This window comes from Polyodon spathula, chromosome 19, assembly GCF_017654505.1.
Source record: "Polyodon spathula isolate WHYD16114869_AA chromosome 19, ASM1765450v1, whole genome shotgun sequence".
Taxonomy (NCBI): Eukaryota; Metazoa; Chordata; class Actinopteri; order Acipenseriformes; family Polyodontidae; genus Polyodon; species Polyodon spathula.
In genome coordinates this window covers 34,918,577-34,933,959 of record NC_054552.1, presented here as the reverse complement: position 1 = coordinate 34,933,959, position 15,383 = coordinate 34,918,577, and the positions used below count along the sequence as shown (strand labels likewise).

General features: G+C 44.5%; 2 protein-coding genes across 2 annotated transcripts in view; both read left to right on the top strand.

The window, feature by feature from the left end:
- The window catches only part of LOC121295079 (synaptic vesicle glycoprotein 2B-like), a 36,157-nt gene extending 24,411 nt beyond the window's left edge, over nt 1–11,746 (top strand). Inside the window, exons 3-13 of the mRNA XM_041219395.1 lie at nt 3,715–3,895; nt 5,303–5,454; nt 5,756–5,889; nt 6,205–6,294; nt 6,460–6,570; nt 6,865–6,953; nt 7,184–7,348; nt 7,449–7,582; nt 7,919–8,119; nt 8,455–8,614; nt 8,930–11,746. Coding sequence (XP_041075329.1) covers nt 3,715–3,895; nt 5,303–5,454; nt 5,756–5,889; nt 6,205–6,294; nt 6,460–6,570; nt 6,865–6,953; nt 7,184–7,348; nt 7,449–7,582; nt 7,919–8,119; nt 8,455–8,614; nt 8,930–9,113 — 1,601 coding nt within the window. The 3' untranslated portion in view covers nt 9,114–11,746. The remainder of the gene's footprint in view (nt 1–3,714; nt 3,896–5,302; nt 5,455–5,755; nt 5,890–6,204; nt 6,295–6,459; nt 6,571–6,864; nt 6,954–7,183; nt 7,349–7,448; nt 7,583–7,918; nt 8,120–8,454; nt 8,615–8,929) is intronic.
- A 2,098-nt stretch (nt 11,747–13,844) lies between these two features.
- On the top strand, nt 13,845–14,903 carry LOC121294566 (mesogenin-1-like). The gene has a single exon (XM_041218353.1). It carries the CDS (start codon nt 14,115–14,117, stop codon nt 14,901–14,903), a length of 789 nt encoding a protein of 262 aa, XP_041074287.1. The 5' UTR covers nt 13,845–14,114.
- Nucleotides 14,904–15,383: the final 480 nt, after the last annotated feature.

The following is a 15,383-nucleotide window of genomic DNA, read 5'->3' as shown; positions in this document are numbered from 1 at the left end:
GCACTTTATGTGCTGCTTGCTCCCTCCGCAGGACTTTCATTATAAATCAGATTCCACAGGGGCTGGTCCTTGCGTTATGCCTCCACTATAATGTGCTCTGGCTCCCAGCTCTTAACTGGCATGAGATGCCGACAAATGAATCTTGCCCGCTGTCCACAAAATGTGTAATCCTACCCGCTGTCCACACTGTGTGTAATCCTGCCCGCTGTCCACACCGTGTGTAATCCTGCCCCCTGTCCACACAGTGTGTAATCCTGCCTGCTGTCCACACCGTGTGTAATCCTGCCCCCTGTCCACACCGTGTGTAATCCTGCCCCCTGTCCACACTGTGTGTAATCCTGCCCCCTGTCCACACAGTGTGTAATCCTGCCCCCTGCTGTGTAATCCTGCCCCCTGTCCACACTGTGTGTAATCCTGTGTCCACACCGTGTGTAATCCTGCCCCCTGTCCACACCGTGTGTAATCCTGCCCCCTGTCCACACTGTGTGTAATCCTGCCCCCTGTCCACACCGTGTGTAATCCTGCCCCCTGTCCACACAGTGTGTAATCCTGCCTGCTGTCCACATCGTGTGTAATCCTTCCCCCTGTCCACACCATGTGTAATCCTGCCCCCTGTCCACACTGTGCGTAATCTTGCCCGCTGTCCACACCATTTGTAATCCTGCCAGCTGTCCGCACACACACACAGCATTAAGCTGCTTACTCCAGACCAGCACAGTCACATAGTAATTGCAGGGCCAGCTGGGAGACAACAGAACAGAACGGAACTGGTACAGCGCCTTTCATCCACATGAGATCTGAAAGGGTTTTCTTTATGAACACTTTGCTGCTCTGGATAAACAATACTTCAGTGAAACCGAAATAATGTGCCCCACTGCACTACTGCACTACAAAATGCACTGCGAGAAGTGACCAGTGATCATTTTGATCTTTGATTTAACATCATGTAATCAAAGAAACCTTAAAATTATATTGTAAAAGTGTACCAGAAGCCATAACAGTAGTGCAGTATTTCATGTTATTTTGAAATGTCACTTTATTCAATATGTATCCGGGGATCGGTAACATATGGCATACCTGGCTCTTCAAGTAGCAAATATGGCTCTCGAGTTGCTGGAGCATGTTTCCAGAGCTGTAGTTGTGAGTGGGTTTGTGTGCAGTACTGCTGCTTGTGTCCAGAGCTGTAGTTTTGTGTGGGTTTGTGTGTAGTAATGTTGCTTGTGTCCAGAGCTGTAGTTGTGAGTGGGTTTGTGTGCAGTACTGCTGCTTGTGTCCAGAGCTGTAGTTTTGTGTGGGTGTGTGCAGTACTGCTGCTTGTGTCCAGAGCTGTAGTTGTGAGTGGGTTTGTGTGCAGTACTGCTGCTTGTGATCAGAGCTGTAGTTTTGTGTGGGTTTGTGTGCAGTACTGTCGCTTGTGGTTTTACAGAGCCATCAATGGAATTGTGACTTCAGTGCTTGTGATTGAAAGGGCTCAGGTGCTTGGATAACCATTCCCTGACACGCACTCCCCGGCAGTCTTTACAGCAATGGATGAGCGCTCATTAATTTACAGTAACACCCTGTTCTTCACAATGCTGCATGTGCCGCTCCATACCGGCTCATTAAAAACATGAGAACCCATCCACAGCCAGTTCCCATTGAGGACCAATCCACAGCCAGTTCCCATTGAGAACCCATCCACAGCCAGTTCCCATTGAGGACCCATCCACAGCCAGTTCCCATTGAGAACCCATCCACAGCCAGTTCCCATTGAGAACCCATCCACAGCCAGTTCCCATTGAGAACCCATCCACAGCCAGTTCCCATTGAGAACCCATCCACAGCCAGTTCCCATTGAGAACCCATCCACAGCCAGTTCCCATTGAGAACCCATCCACAGCCAGTTCCCATTGAGAACCCATCCACAGCCAGTTCCCATTGAGAACCCATCCACAGCCAGTTCCCATTGAGAACCCATCCACAGCCAGTTCCCATTGAGAACCCATCCACAGCCAGTTCCCATTGAGAACCCATCCACAGCCAGTTCCCATTGAGAACCCATCCACAGCCAGTTCCCATTGAGAACCCATCCACAGCCAGTTCCCATTGAGAACCCATCCACAGCCAGTTCCCATTGAGAACCCATCCACAGCCAGTTCCCATTGAGAACCCATCCACAGCCAGTTCCCATTGAGAACCCATCCACAGCCAGTTCCCATTGAGAACCCATCCACAGCCAGTTCCCATTGAGAACCCATCCACAGCCAGTTCCCATTGAGGACCCATCCACAGCCAGTTCCCACTGAGAACCCATCCACAGCCAGTTCCCATTGAGAACCCATCCACAGCCAGTTCCCATTGGTGCTGCAATGATTCAGAGCAGTCCTTGGTGTTTATTATTCATGGGGAACGACCATCATCTTCAGTAAAGGTCAGTGGGTGAAGGCTGCTTCCATTTCCATGGGTAAATGTTGTTTCAAAACCCCATGCATGACAACTGTGTGACTCTCATGAACATGATGACTGCAGCACAGCATGGGGTTTTTCTTTTTTTAAATGGTGCTACTGTTCCCCCTGATGGACACTTGCCATAACTGCCGAACACAGAAAAGCTCCTTCTCCCATGTCACTTGACTCACAAGTGTGCTATCGATCGCCTTCCAGTAACAGAGAAGTCAATGAGGCGGTACTTAAAAATAACATTGGTTTGCCCTTTTTGTCTGGATTACAATGGGAAATGTATTCTCACACGATACAGGATGTGTGTGTGCCTGTGTGTGTGTGTGTGCCTGTATGTGTGTGTGTGCCTGTGTGTGTGCCTGCGTGTGTGTGTGTGCCTGTGTGTCTGTGTGAGTGCCTGTGTGTATGCCTGTGTGTGTGTGCCTGTGTGTGTGTGCCTGTGTGTGTGCCTGCATGTGTGCCTGTGTGTTTGTCCTTAACTGAAGTTGTTCTCTCTCCACGTTTCTTTCTAGCACAAGTACAAAGATCTGCCTCTGCAGTCGCGCTGCCCGGAGTCTTCTTTGCAGGATTCCTATTAGTAATGTAGGCTCTGTGTATGACTGTAGATGCGGGGGAGTGTTTCCTGATCTGCTGTACGGTCTCTGTCCCACAGCTATGCCAGCTAAAGGAATTGCTTTTCATTATTTTAGTTATTAAAAAAAGATAAAGCGCTACCCTGAAGGACAGCGTTCCTGAAATGCTGCCTCTTGTTTCAGTGTGAGGACTGATCCCTGTAGTACGCCATGGTAATAAATAAATAAATAAATAAAAACAGTTCTGTAAAGCACAGTACATTTATGATTAGCATTAATATCTGACTAGTTTTACCTAAGGTAACATTAGGTAGTCAAAGATTAGTCAGTCTGTAGTTACTTGTATCTTATATCTGCTGAAGATTGCTGTTAAACTTCACTAGGACACACCTATTTCAATACCAAAAAAATGGTGCAAATGCAGTACATAGCAAGTCTGAGAGATCAATCAATCTACAACACTCAAGACATGTGTTTACGACAGAAGCCACTACCTCGCTGGAACGACTCAGTGCACATAGACGTTAAAAACCTTTTAAGTCATGAAAACTGCTGAAGCATGGAATAATTCCACAGCGAGGGACCAGCATACAGCATAAGAGCCCTGTGAGACGGGTTCCTGCCTTACATGGGCAGCGCTCATAGTCAGTGATGCATGCGGGTGGCAGGCCGCTGACGCCCGTCTCCCTTCTCCTCCTGGCAGGATTGATAGTGTACCTGGGCATGATGCTGGGAGCATTCATGTGGGGCGGACTGGCTGACAAGATGGGCAGGAGGAAGTGCCTGATCATCGCTCTGGCCATCAACTCTGTCTTCGCCTTCATCTCCTCCTTCGTCCAGGGCTACGGCCTCTTCCTCTTCTTCAGGCTTGTCTCCGGTTTCGGGTGAGTGAGCAGAGGTGTGTGCGGGGTCCATGTCTTCTGTGGTCCACTCATTAGAAACACCATTAGAAAAACTCTTCTGCAGGCCAGCAGCAAAGTACAGCAAAGTGTAGCACAGTAAAAGCTTGGTAGAGCACAGGCAAGCAAGCTGAATCACAGATATGGTTAACCACAAGTACAGTATTGTGTAGTTGAAGCATGGGCAATTGTGAATTTACTGTGCAAATTTAACTTGGAAGTTTAGTTACATTGCAGTTCAAGTGTGATGATGCTCTGCACCTGTCCATTGCAATGTCCAAATAGGTGCTTGTGATGGGAAAGTACTGAATATAAATATATTTAAGAGAATCAAGTGTAATTGGAAAAAGATCCTCCATGCATCTGTCTAGCCCCACCCTTTTTTCTGTAATCCTGAGTGAAACCCTGCCCAGCCCCAAATGACTCCAGAGAGCATTATTGGCACTTGACAGATACAAACACACAGAGCTCCAACAGTGCCCCTGAGGCCGGTGTCATGTGTATGGAATACAGCCTCCATTGTTCGTGTGCTTTAAACAATGTGCACAGTCCCTCATCAGCAATAACACATCTGGAGAAGCTTTTTTTATTTAGATAAACGACAATAAAAGAAAGAACAATAACATCTGGCTTCCAGGTGAGATACTGTCACTGATCAGGGGCTAAAAACAATAAACAAACGTGAAATATAGTGTGCAGCAAGGAGTTACTGCAGGATCACAAGCTATTCGGCAGAGAGCTGCATTGGTAAATGTTAGAAAGGTTTTGTAGAGCATTGTTTACATAGTTTAACAATAGCACTGCATAGCTTCATGAATCTAAAATGAGTTCCTTCATTTTTTTTTTTTTATTTTGATGATTTAATCAGTGTTATGAATAAGGTTCCTGTTTCTTCCAGATCAGCGTCCAGTCCAGTCAAGGAAAGCTATTTTTGTGAATAAGCTGCAATGTTTCTAATTGCTTGTCCCTTTGCTATTCATGCTGTAGTGAGCAGGATGGCAGGCTGGAATTGATTATTGAAGGCTCTTGAGAGGCAGTGTAATACTCATTATCCTGATGAAAGCCTGCCAGGCCCACCTCAGCTCACAACCACTCAGATTACCACAAACCCATGAGCCGCTGCTCCATTGCAGCCAGAGATCAAAGCACCAGCACAGCCTGCAGGAGCAGGCTGCATCCTGCACCCATTTCCTTGAGTCTCATTCAGGAGTTTAGCGGGTCACTTCTAGGGTTAGGGTAACGTTTTGTTTTTACTGTTTTCACTCCAGTGCTCACGCTGCTATATTGAGAGGATTGTAAAAACTCCAGTAAAACTCGACAGGTGGACGGTTAGTTGAGCTGAGTGACGGCCTCTGTATCTCACTGCTTGCGCTGCCCTGTGCCTCTCCCCAGGATCGGAGGCTCCATCCCTATCGTGTACTCCTACTTCTCGGAGTTCCTGTGCAGGGAAAAGAGAGGCGAGCACCTGAGCTGGCTCTGCATGTTCTGGATGATCGGTGGCATTTACGCCTCGTCCATGGCCTGGGGCATTATCCCCCACTACGGTAAGAGCCACAGACCTACATGATAAGCATGCACTATAGAGGACTGAGCTGGTAGTACAGTAGTAACTATACAGCCTGCTTCATTAATGGAACCTGGCCCTGTCAGCCTTTGAGATTGATCCTCAGACACTACCCATCCATATCTCCGTTATGCAGTTAGACTACAATGTGAACCCAGCAATGAAGGTAAACAAGCTGGTAGGAGCTCTGTGTATTAGCCAGGTTATTACAGCCCCCTCCCTGTAATGCAGAACCCCATCCCAGACAGGCCCCTCTATAAGTGACTGTGTTTCTCCTCTAGGCTGGGGTTCCAGCATGGGCACCAGCTACCAGTTCCACAGCTGGAGGGTGTTTGTGCTGGTGTGCACCCTGCCCGCCATATCCTCCCTCATAGGACTCATCTTCATGCCTGAGAGTCCTCGCTTCCTGCTGGAGGTAAGTGCACTGAAGCACTTCAAACCTGCCATGTGCTGGTATCTCTTCCCAGGCTTTCAGCAGCTGGAGTGATGTCATCACACCATTTCTGTGCGTGGTGTTAAACACTATTGGGTGGTCAAAACATAGGTCCAATATGACTGACACAGTTAGGGCCCTGATTCAAGACTCAACAGAATATCTTGATTTAACTAGTGCAATAGTACCCCAAAGGGCCTTCACAAACCCTGTTTGTGTGTGTTTGTAACTGCAGCTAAACTGCCATGGTTTTTGTTTATGATAAGAACTAATAAAGCTGTGTTTGGTTTGATACAGAATGGCAAACACGACGAGGCCTGGATGATCCTGAAGCAGGTTCACGACACCAACATGAGGGCAAAGGGAGAGCCTGAGAAGGTGTTCACGGTATGTCAAATCTGCCATATAACCAGCCCGCCTTTACTGGCCTCATCGTCTGCTCCTACTAGAAATCCTCTTGACATGGGGAATCAGGGACACCTGATGGCTATTTCCATTGCATTTGTTTATCTGGGTCTCTCAAATGCTCCTTGTTTTTTGTTTTTTTTTTAGGTCTCTCAAATCAAGACGCTGAAGCAGGAGGACGAGTTTATTGAGATCCAGAGTTCCACAGGGACTTGGCACCAGCGATGGTTTGTCAGGATTATGACTGTGGTCAAGCAGGTAGGCACCCTTTCAGGTGAGATGTTGTTGTAAGTGACTCTGTAGCCGATACATAGTTCACAGACCCTAGTCTTGTATCTTGTAAAGTGCTTTGTGATGGTGGTCCACTATGAAAGGCGCTATATAAAGATTATTATTATCTGCAGTTCATGAATTATAGCGCATCCTTGTCATGAATGAATGTTCTGCAATGTGGTGTAAATCCAGAGGAGCGGGATTGTCCTGCTACAGGTGGCCACCGTGCTCACGTTGGCTATTGGTGTATAATGCATGTGTTTTGGTGTCTCAATTCAGGTCTGTCAGAACATCCTGTCATTGCTTTCACCCCAGTTCAGGATGAATACCTTGTTCATGGCAGTGGTTTGGTTTACGATGGCCTTCAGGTAAGGAAGTGTTTACTGTTTTCCCTTTTAAACTGTTTGGGTCCAATGCAGCAGATGAACATTTGGAGTTGTATTAATAAAGCAGCAGCACCATTGGTGCTGTAATGATTGTTGCAGTTCATCTTCACACTTGCATGCACATACTCTAGGGTTAACTGTTATCAAAGAGCCCAGTTCACTCCCCCCAAGCCAGCACAGTCATGTGCTGCTGTGTGACTCTCGCATTTCAGTTACTATGGGCTGGCGGTCTGGTTCCCAGACATGATTAAACATCTACAGAACGAGGAATACGAGTCCAAAGTGAAGGTTTTCTACCGGGAACGTGTTGAACATTTCACTTTCAACTTCACCCTGGAAAATCAAATCCACAAGGAAGGAAAATACTTCAACGACAAGTAGGTGCAGAGATTTCAAGCATCAGTTATTGATTATACATATATATATACATCTGTACATGGTACTAATCCTCTTGTTGCTTTGTTGATGTCCCTCCAGGTTCTATAAGATCGATTTGAAGTCTGTGACCTTCGAGGACTCTTTGTTTGAAGAGTGCTACTTTGAAGACATCAGATCCACAGACACTGTCTTCAAGAACTGCACCATCGTGTCCACTGTATTCTATAACACAGGTGCACATTCTCTCAAGCAGGGCAGAGAAATGACATTTCATTAAGACTTTTATGATGCCTATTTGTTGATCAGAGCAATGGCATGACTTTTTGTATGGTCCGGAAAGAGAAACATTGCAAGAGAAACTTGCTTTGGAAACATGGTTTACAGTGTCCAGATGAATTTGATACAACAAACATTTAAAAGAATGTCATTAAACGTATCTACAGTATATGTCTTATCTTCAGGGAAAATCAATGATCTAAATCTGGTCTCGGTTGATTGAAAGCCACCTTGATATGCTGAACAGCACTGTCGCTCTGCAGCAGTCTTGAATGATTGCTTGTATTTTTCAGATTTGTACAAGCATAAGTTTATCAAGTGCAAGTTTGAGAACAGCACGTTCCTCCAACAGAAGGAGGGCTGCCACCTGGACTTCAACGAGGAGAATGACATCCTTATCTACCTGGTCAGCTTCCTGGGCAGCCTGGCCGTGCTCCCTGGAAACATCATCTCCGCTCTCTTCATGGACAAGATAGGGAGGATAAAGATGATCGGTGAGAGACAAGGGGAATCACAATCACCAGCTATGCCAGTTGGGTAAAGCCACTGGAGGACTGGATATATTTAAACTACAAGCCTGAAACTACACACTGACCCAGATTAACAATGATCTTGGACTTAACATTAGGCAGTAACTAGATGTCCAGTAATTTCACATTTTCGAATGAGCACATTTGATCTACTTTTGCATTAAAAAATAATAACTCCCCTATTGTTTTTGTTGCTGCACCTGGCAAACTGGTTTTAACACATGCATACAAACTCATGTCCAGGAACTTGTTCACGTGGCTAAGACTTGGAAATGTGTATCTACTGCATTTCCCTGCAGGAGGATCCATGCTGATTTCATCTGTGTGCACATTCTTCCTGTTCTTCGGGAGCAGCGAGTCTGCCATCATCGGCTGGCAGTGCCTGTTCTGTGGCACTAGTGTGGCAGCGTGGAACGGCATTGAGGTCATCACGGTGGAGCTGTATCCCACGAGTAAAAGGTAAGGCATGAACTGACTTTCAAGTTGCAGCTCCTGACACCCTCTGTCTCATAATGTAAAAGGAGCAACTCATAAAGCTCTTGTGCATTGTTGTACATGATGTCATTAGAACAGCCTCACCATAGGAACTCCTTGTACAGTAAATTAAATGCCAGCGATCAAATATTCCAATAAAATAAATAACATACAGCAAATGCTCAAGGGAAGGTCTAAGCATGGTCTTTATACAGTGTATATGAGGGGGCACATCATATATAGGAACTCTCAAGTGTTTGACTGTGATAAGCACACAGACCCGTTTTCTTCTGCCTGTAGAGCCACAGCGTTTGGAGTCCTTAACGGCCTGTGCAAGTTTGCAGCCATCCTTGGCTCCTTCATCTTCGCCTCCTTCGTGGGAATAACCAAGGTGATGCCCATCCTGCTGGCCTCCACGGCGCTGGTGGCGGGGGGGCTGCTGGCTCTGCGCCTGCCCGAGACCCGGGAGCAGGTCCTCATGTAAGCCTGGCCAGCACAGGGGTGCCACAGGGGAGTCACAGCCCAGCAGAGCTGGGGGATAGACTGATACAGGCAGGACAAGAGAACAGGAGGGCTGGCTTTTTGTAAGCATTAGGTAGCCCCCTATATTGTATTTTTATTGCATTCATCTTCATTTATTAAAAGGGCAACAGTCAAGTGTATTGAATTGCTGATGAAAATGCAAGGCTTGTTTTGTGTGCGCTTCTTCTTGTTTATTTGTATTGCTCTGGACAGCATAAAAACCTGCACTGTTTAATTCTGTTACAAACAGCACTAAATGAGCAGCATCCTTTTAACTGATCTGCTCTGCTTACGGGAGGCCAGCCAAGGCTTTTAACAAGAATATGTTATCTGTTAGTACAGTTCCAGTATGATTCGGGATTGCATATTAAATGTGCAAATACACAATAAAAAGATCTAGATGTTTCAGCTTTGCACGGAACATTGTGTCAGTCTATCCTTTAGCACAGTGAATTCTAACTGCTGTTCTTATCACCTGGAGTCTATCATAGGCACAGCGCATTAATAAGTGGCCAGATTACTGTCCCAATATAATACACTGTCACAGCAAACTCTGCCCTTCCATCTGTCTGTGTGTTTTAATACAATAGTTCCATTCTTAGGGCCTTGCTTAGAAACAAGTGCAAGGGCAAAGGCGAACTTTCTCAGAGGAACAAAACCATTTGAATGGTATAAAACTAGCAAGAGCTCGGAGGAATGATTGTACTGAGCAAGTCCTCCTTGCTAGTTTAATACTGTTCGGCTTGCCTTTGCCCATTCCCTTCTCTATTATTCAAAACTGTGCTGGTTTGCCTCCACACTACTACTGCTCCCCACACAGACACTGTCAAAATATATCTGGATTTTAAATGAAGGCAATAATTCATATCCAGCCATACCGCAAAGGGAAGCTGCCTGTTAGTGTTCACCCTTGTCTTTAGTGTGCTACGTAGGGGATTATCTTTGCTACAGCTTCACTTCACTTTTTTTGAGGAGGTCACATTTTTCCCCAAGTGACCCCCAAGATATGACACCTAGGCCATGCTTTCTACAGGTGTTTCCTTCCCGTGCCCGCGGCAGAGTGATACCGTTAACTGTGCATCCTAACCCCAAGATAGGTTAGCCAGATAAAAATGGGACGTGCATTTAAGGTTACAAAAATTCTTCATGCTAGAGATGATTTTGCCAGCAGGTACATGTAAAATGGTTAAAACAAGAAAAAAGAGAAAAGGGGGGCACTGTATCTTTGAATACAAAGAGGGTGATCAGCATGCTGTTTTGAGCTTTTCAGTATCACAAAACAAGAAGAGTTTAAATGTCCTTTAAATGTCTACAATAAAGAGAAATCATAGTCTAACGGTACTTGCTGTATGTCTCACTGTAAATACAATCATGATGAACATTAGCCATTCCTGCGTTATACTGCATCGTTTCTGTCTGATTTAAGGGTGGATTCCTAAGCTGCTGCTTACTTATAGTGGCTGTTCTTAAGGAGCCAGTATTATATTCTAAGAAGCCGAGCTCTGACATTCCATGACTAAAGTTACTGCACCAGGATAGCACTTCAACATAATGGCATGGAAATGCTGTTCAATTGATTGCACACTGAAGGGCATTATTCTGAAATGACCATAGTAACTTATTTGTATGTTCACTCATAATTAAGAAGTCAGTCCTATGAGTCTCCATACCAAGTCAAGTGAATTTGCAGCCATATTACTTCGTACCAGTAAGTACGTTGCAGAGCAGTCAATAGCATTGACTGGTACAGGCACAGCGCCAATTTTTCCAAACCAAGAAAAACGAGCAAGGCTTTCTCCAAATCCCCTGCTGTCCTTCTAGAACTGTACGAGTGGCAGGAGGCAGGCCTTACACACATGCAACTGATCCGATTGGCTGATCTGTGCACATGTGCGACTCAGAGGAGTCACTGTGAGCGAAGGGGCAGGTTTATGAATACTGCTCTTAAATGTTACACTTTGAGTAAGTTAGTTAGTGAGTCTGTATGTCACGATGTATGGAAAGCCATAATGTTTTCTTGTTTTTATATGTTCATTTTTAAGTGTGTCTGATTGTTGTTGGAAAACGGAGACAGGTGATAACAATCTGTATTTATTTTTTATTTTGTTTGTTTTTTGTTTTGTTCTGTGACTGTCAAAATAAATAAAAACATGAATGTACATTGTGGTATGAGTCTGGATCTTTGAAATGTATTATACGCATGTGTTTATTGAATTGCTGGTGTATTTATGGGAAGGGAAGCTCTTCGAACCCTCCCCCGAGATTAATGAATGAGCCTAGCTCCACTGCCCTTACTTGCTCAATGCGTGCAGCCAGTCCTGCTGTTCCCAGCCCCTCACTTGCACACTCAGTTATATGCAGCACATGTCTAAACAAGGCAGGGCTGAGGTGTGGGGCACGGCACCTAGCAGGAGGATCTGTTTACTCTCAGAGTACAGTGTGAAAAAAACACAAGGATTTATTCCACTGCCATTACTAACCCATAGCCAGGATGTGTATAGTCACAAGGGTTCACAGAAGACACAAAATCTGAATGTTAGAATCCTGTCGTCCATATACAGTACGTATATACATGCGGGAGATATATATATATATACTATATATATATATATAGTAATGCAAATGCTGTTACAGGGCTAATATAAAAAAATCTAGAATCTATTTTGCATTTATTTAGATATCTGTATTACGGTTGGTAAAGCATGACAGCCACTTCACAATTTAAAATATTTAACTGACTTGGTTTATTTGTTTTCTAAAATCACTGCAGGGTTCTAAGAGATCAATGTCCTCTCATGAGAAGACAGTCCTGCGCTTCATCGCACACACCGAATAAGAATCCTGCCTTAGCAGGCATATAATGCATTCTTTCTGTGGTCTTTTTCTAAATCAAAATGGATTATGTTGCAAGCGTTCATCTAGCAAAATACTGTAGATATCTGTATTCATTATTTACCAAGTTGCATGAATCCTGTTGTATACATGCATTAACATTCATAGAAACCCATTTTCCAATTTTGCTTCCATCATGCATTTTGAATTTGACATCCATTTCAAATCTGTTTTAAATCCATTGCTTCCTGGAAATTACATGTATCACCACACCCACAATAACACCAGTAATAATGATAGAAGGAGCACATGTCCATAGTGTGTGTAAAAGCAATGGTGCGCCTCTCTTCTTTCCTATTATTTCTGTTGCTGCTGTGACTCCTCAAATCTCTATGAGGTTCAGCTAACAAGGGGAGCCCGTGTGGCCGACTAGGTGCCAATTTCATCTCTTGCAAGACACTGTTGTTGCCAGGTGCCAAAATAAGCACCATACCAAGATCCGAGAGAATGAACCTGAGCCAGCAGGGTGCTAGGAATGACTTCTTCCATGATGTTCCAGGATGCCTGTTTCTTGTTTTTTTCCAATGTCAGACAAAGGTTTTCATTTCTAGGAATGAGATGATATATTACTTACCCCTGAAAGGGAGGGGGGCAGCCAAACACTCTGCATGAAAGCCACCCCTTGGTGGAATACTTTTCTTCCAGTAAACGGTTCACAAGTTGACACGTAGCGCTAAAACTATGGCACTTGTACAAACACGATCAACACGAAGTGTGAAGCGATCACGCACACACAGGGCAGTGCTCTTTGCTTCTTAAAGAAAACGGTGCTGTTGCTTTTACCATTTCACCAACAGCTGCTTCATTTATTTATTTGTGTGTCTCATTATTACTGTTAATCACGATTGTTAAATAAAACATTTTAGAACGCGAGGAGAGACTGGGAAATGTCTAACGGGCAGACCCCTGCTCTCCAGTAATACGGTCCTTAATGAATGAAAGTGGGGTGATGCTCAAGGCTGACACACAAAAGGAAATATTGCACTACCCTTTACCTGGCAACACCCTAACCCCTGAAACTCGGGTAGCAGCCTCTAGCCGCTGCCAGAGCACAGCTGAGTAATTCGCTGTCATGGAGAGCGCTGAGGGGCTCATTACTGTTATTTAAAGCCTGTTCTCATAGCTGAAGTGTGAACTCTCACCTCTAATGACCTAAATAGGAGAAGCACAGCCCTGACACCACAGTGCCTTTCAGTAATTGCATTTCACACCACTCGCGTAATCATCATGATGCACACGTTATTAAATGTTAGAACTTTGCAGTGCTTTCTTCTTGCTCTGAAAGTGAATATCTAGCTCTTAAACTTAACCCTAAACCTACAGCTGACAAAATCGCTCAGTTCTTTTTACTCATAATTGCTTGTTACATTCAGCCTTCGTTTCCGCTTTGTGTTTGTGAGCAAGTCCATTGGAAATGGCCTCCCTTCAATTTCCTGCTCCATTAGGTTTGATAAGCATCTCTCTGTAGTATTGAAAATGCAGCTACTATTCTCCCTGTGTTTAAAGATGAAACTGTTAAGAATAGTTTATTATTCATCTTGAAATACCTAACTAAAGCTGATAATTAGAACAATATCAATAGATCTGTTGATTACTAGAGCTGCAAAGCCATCCCTCTGATTAGATATATATATATATAATATATATATTATATATATTAAGAGATATATATATATATATATATATATATATATATATATATATATATATATATATATATAATATATATATATATATATATATAGATATATAAATGTATCTGCAAAACTGCACCAGAAGGACCCAGATGCAAAATAGATAAGTTTGCAGGAAAAAAAAAAAAACAACCATAAACAAGACAAGAAATGTTTACCATTTTGCTTGGGGGTAAAAATTCACACTTGCTTTCCAGAGCCTTGTCTTTCCCAGGGACCCTGAGCTCTAACCCTGGCCACTGTTTCTGGGCTTTGATGGTCTGGGAAGGGCTGTTGAGGCCTGTGGAGGTGTCACTTCACACCTCAGGGTCCTGGATAAAACCAGGGCATTCTGAGCAGGATCACTGCATTCACCAGACTGACACACAAGAGACAACATGGATATCTCTGCACCACAGCTCAGCTACAGCACTCAGTGTCACTGGAACTACCCCAGTTCTGATTCTGAGTTCTACAGCATTTCTTCACCAGGGACTATCTCCCCGTCTTCATCCACTGACTTTCCCTTTTCTCCACCGTGCCACCAGCGATACACAGCCACTCTCAGGCCTGACACCGGCTATTCCAACGCAGTCCAGGCTTCTAGATCTCCCTCCTCTTCCAAGGATAGGCTGCTCTCAGTTCAGAAGCTGAGGAAGACCAGGTCGAAGAATCCCAGCAAGCAGAGACAGAGCGCCAGTGAGAAAGAGAAGCTGAGGATGAGGGACCTGGCCAAAGCTCTTCACCACCTGAGGACCTACCTGCCCCCTTCCGTGGCTCCGGCGGGACAGACCCTGACCAAAATCGAGACCCTTCGCCTGACCATCCGCTACATCTCCCACCTGTCCGAGCAGCTGGAGCAGAGCGAGGAGGCCCCATCCCAGAGAAGAGGGGCTGACGTCTCAAGGTGCCCCGCTTTACCAGAGGAGCTGTTGTGCTACCAGTCCAGCGCTGTGCCACAGGGTGCATTGCAAGAAGAGGGAACAGGGTACTGCCAGTACAGCTCCATGCCAGCGTGCACACAGCAGGTCGAGGGAATGGGATTCTGCCAGTACAGCTCCATGCCAGCGTGCTCACAGCAAGATGAGGTCCTGGACTCCAGCACAGAGTCACTGCTACAGTCCCCACAGTTTCCAGATGCAACACAGTCATGCCAGGTATGCAGAAGATGGTTATCTTACATTTAGCAGCATAGCAGCATTTTGAACTATTCTTACTTTGAATGTGTTTGTGTTTTAGTGAATAACATAGAAACGGTTATTCATTTAAATAGTGAAAATGAAACTGAATGAGTGACTGTTCTAACAAGACTGTTTTCTTTTCACTGTTTTCAGATGTACAGTGAAGACTTCAACAGTCAAGTCCTCCCACAGGAGTTCTGGATTTAGGATCAATCTCATACAATCACTTGACCGAAGTGACCAACGTCTACTGCATACAATCTTCCTCTTTGTTATTTATCTTGTTTTATTTATCTTGTTTTATTTTGAATTGCTTTTTATACTTCTTTCATGTTCATGACGACGGTCAGTTTCTAATTTATTTATACTCTAAATAATATATTTGATATCTAATATCTCTGATGTAAATACTGGTGAAATAAATATATAATAACGTTTTTATAAATTCTGAATTCTTCTTACTGGGTTTGATATTGTAAGAAATCA

Bases quoted from the DNA above. Each gene is read 5' to 3' on its own strand.
- LOC121294566 (XM_041218353.1), top strand. From the start codon at position 14,115: ATGGATATCTCTGCACCACAGCTCAGCTACAGCACTCAGTGTCACTGG.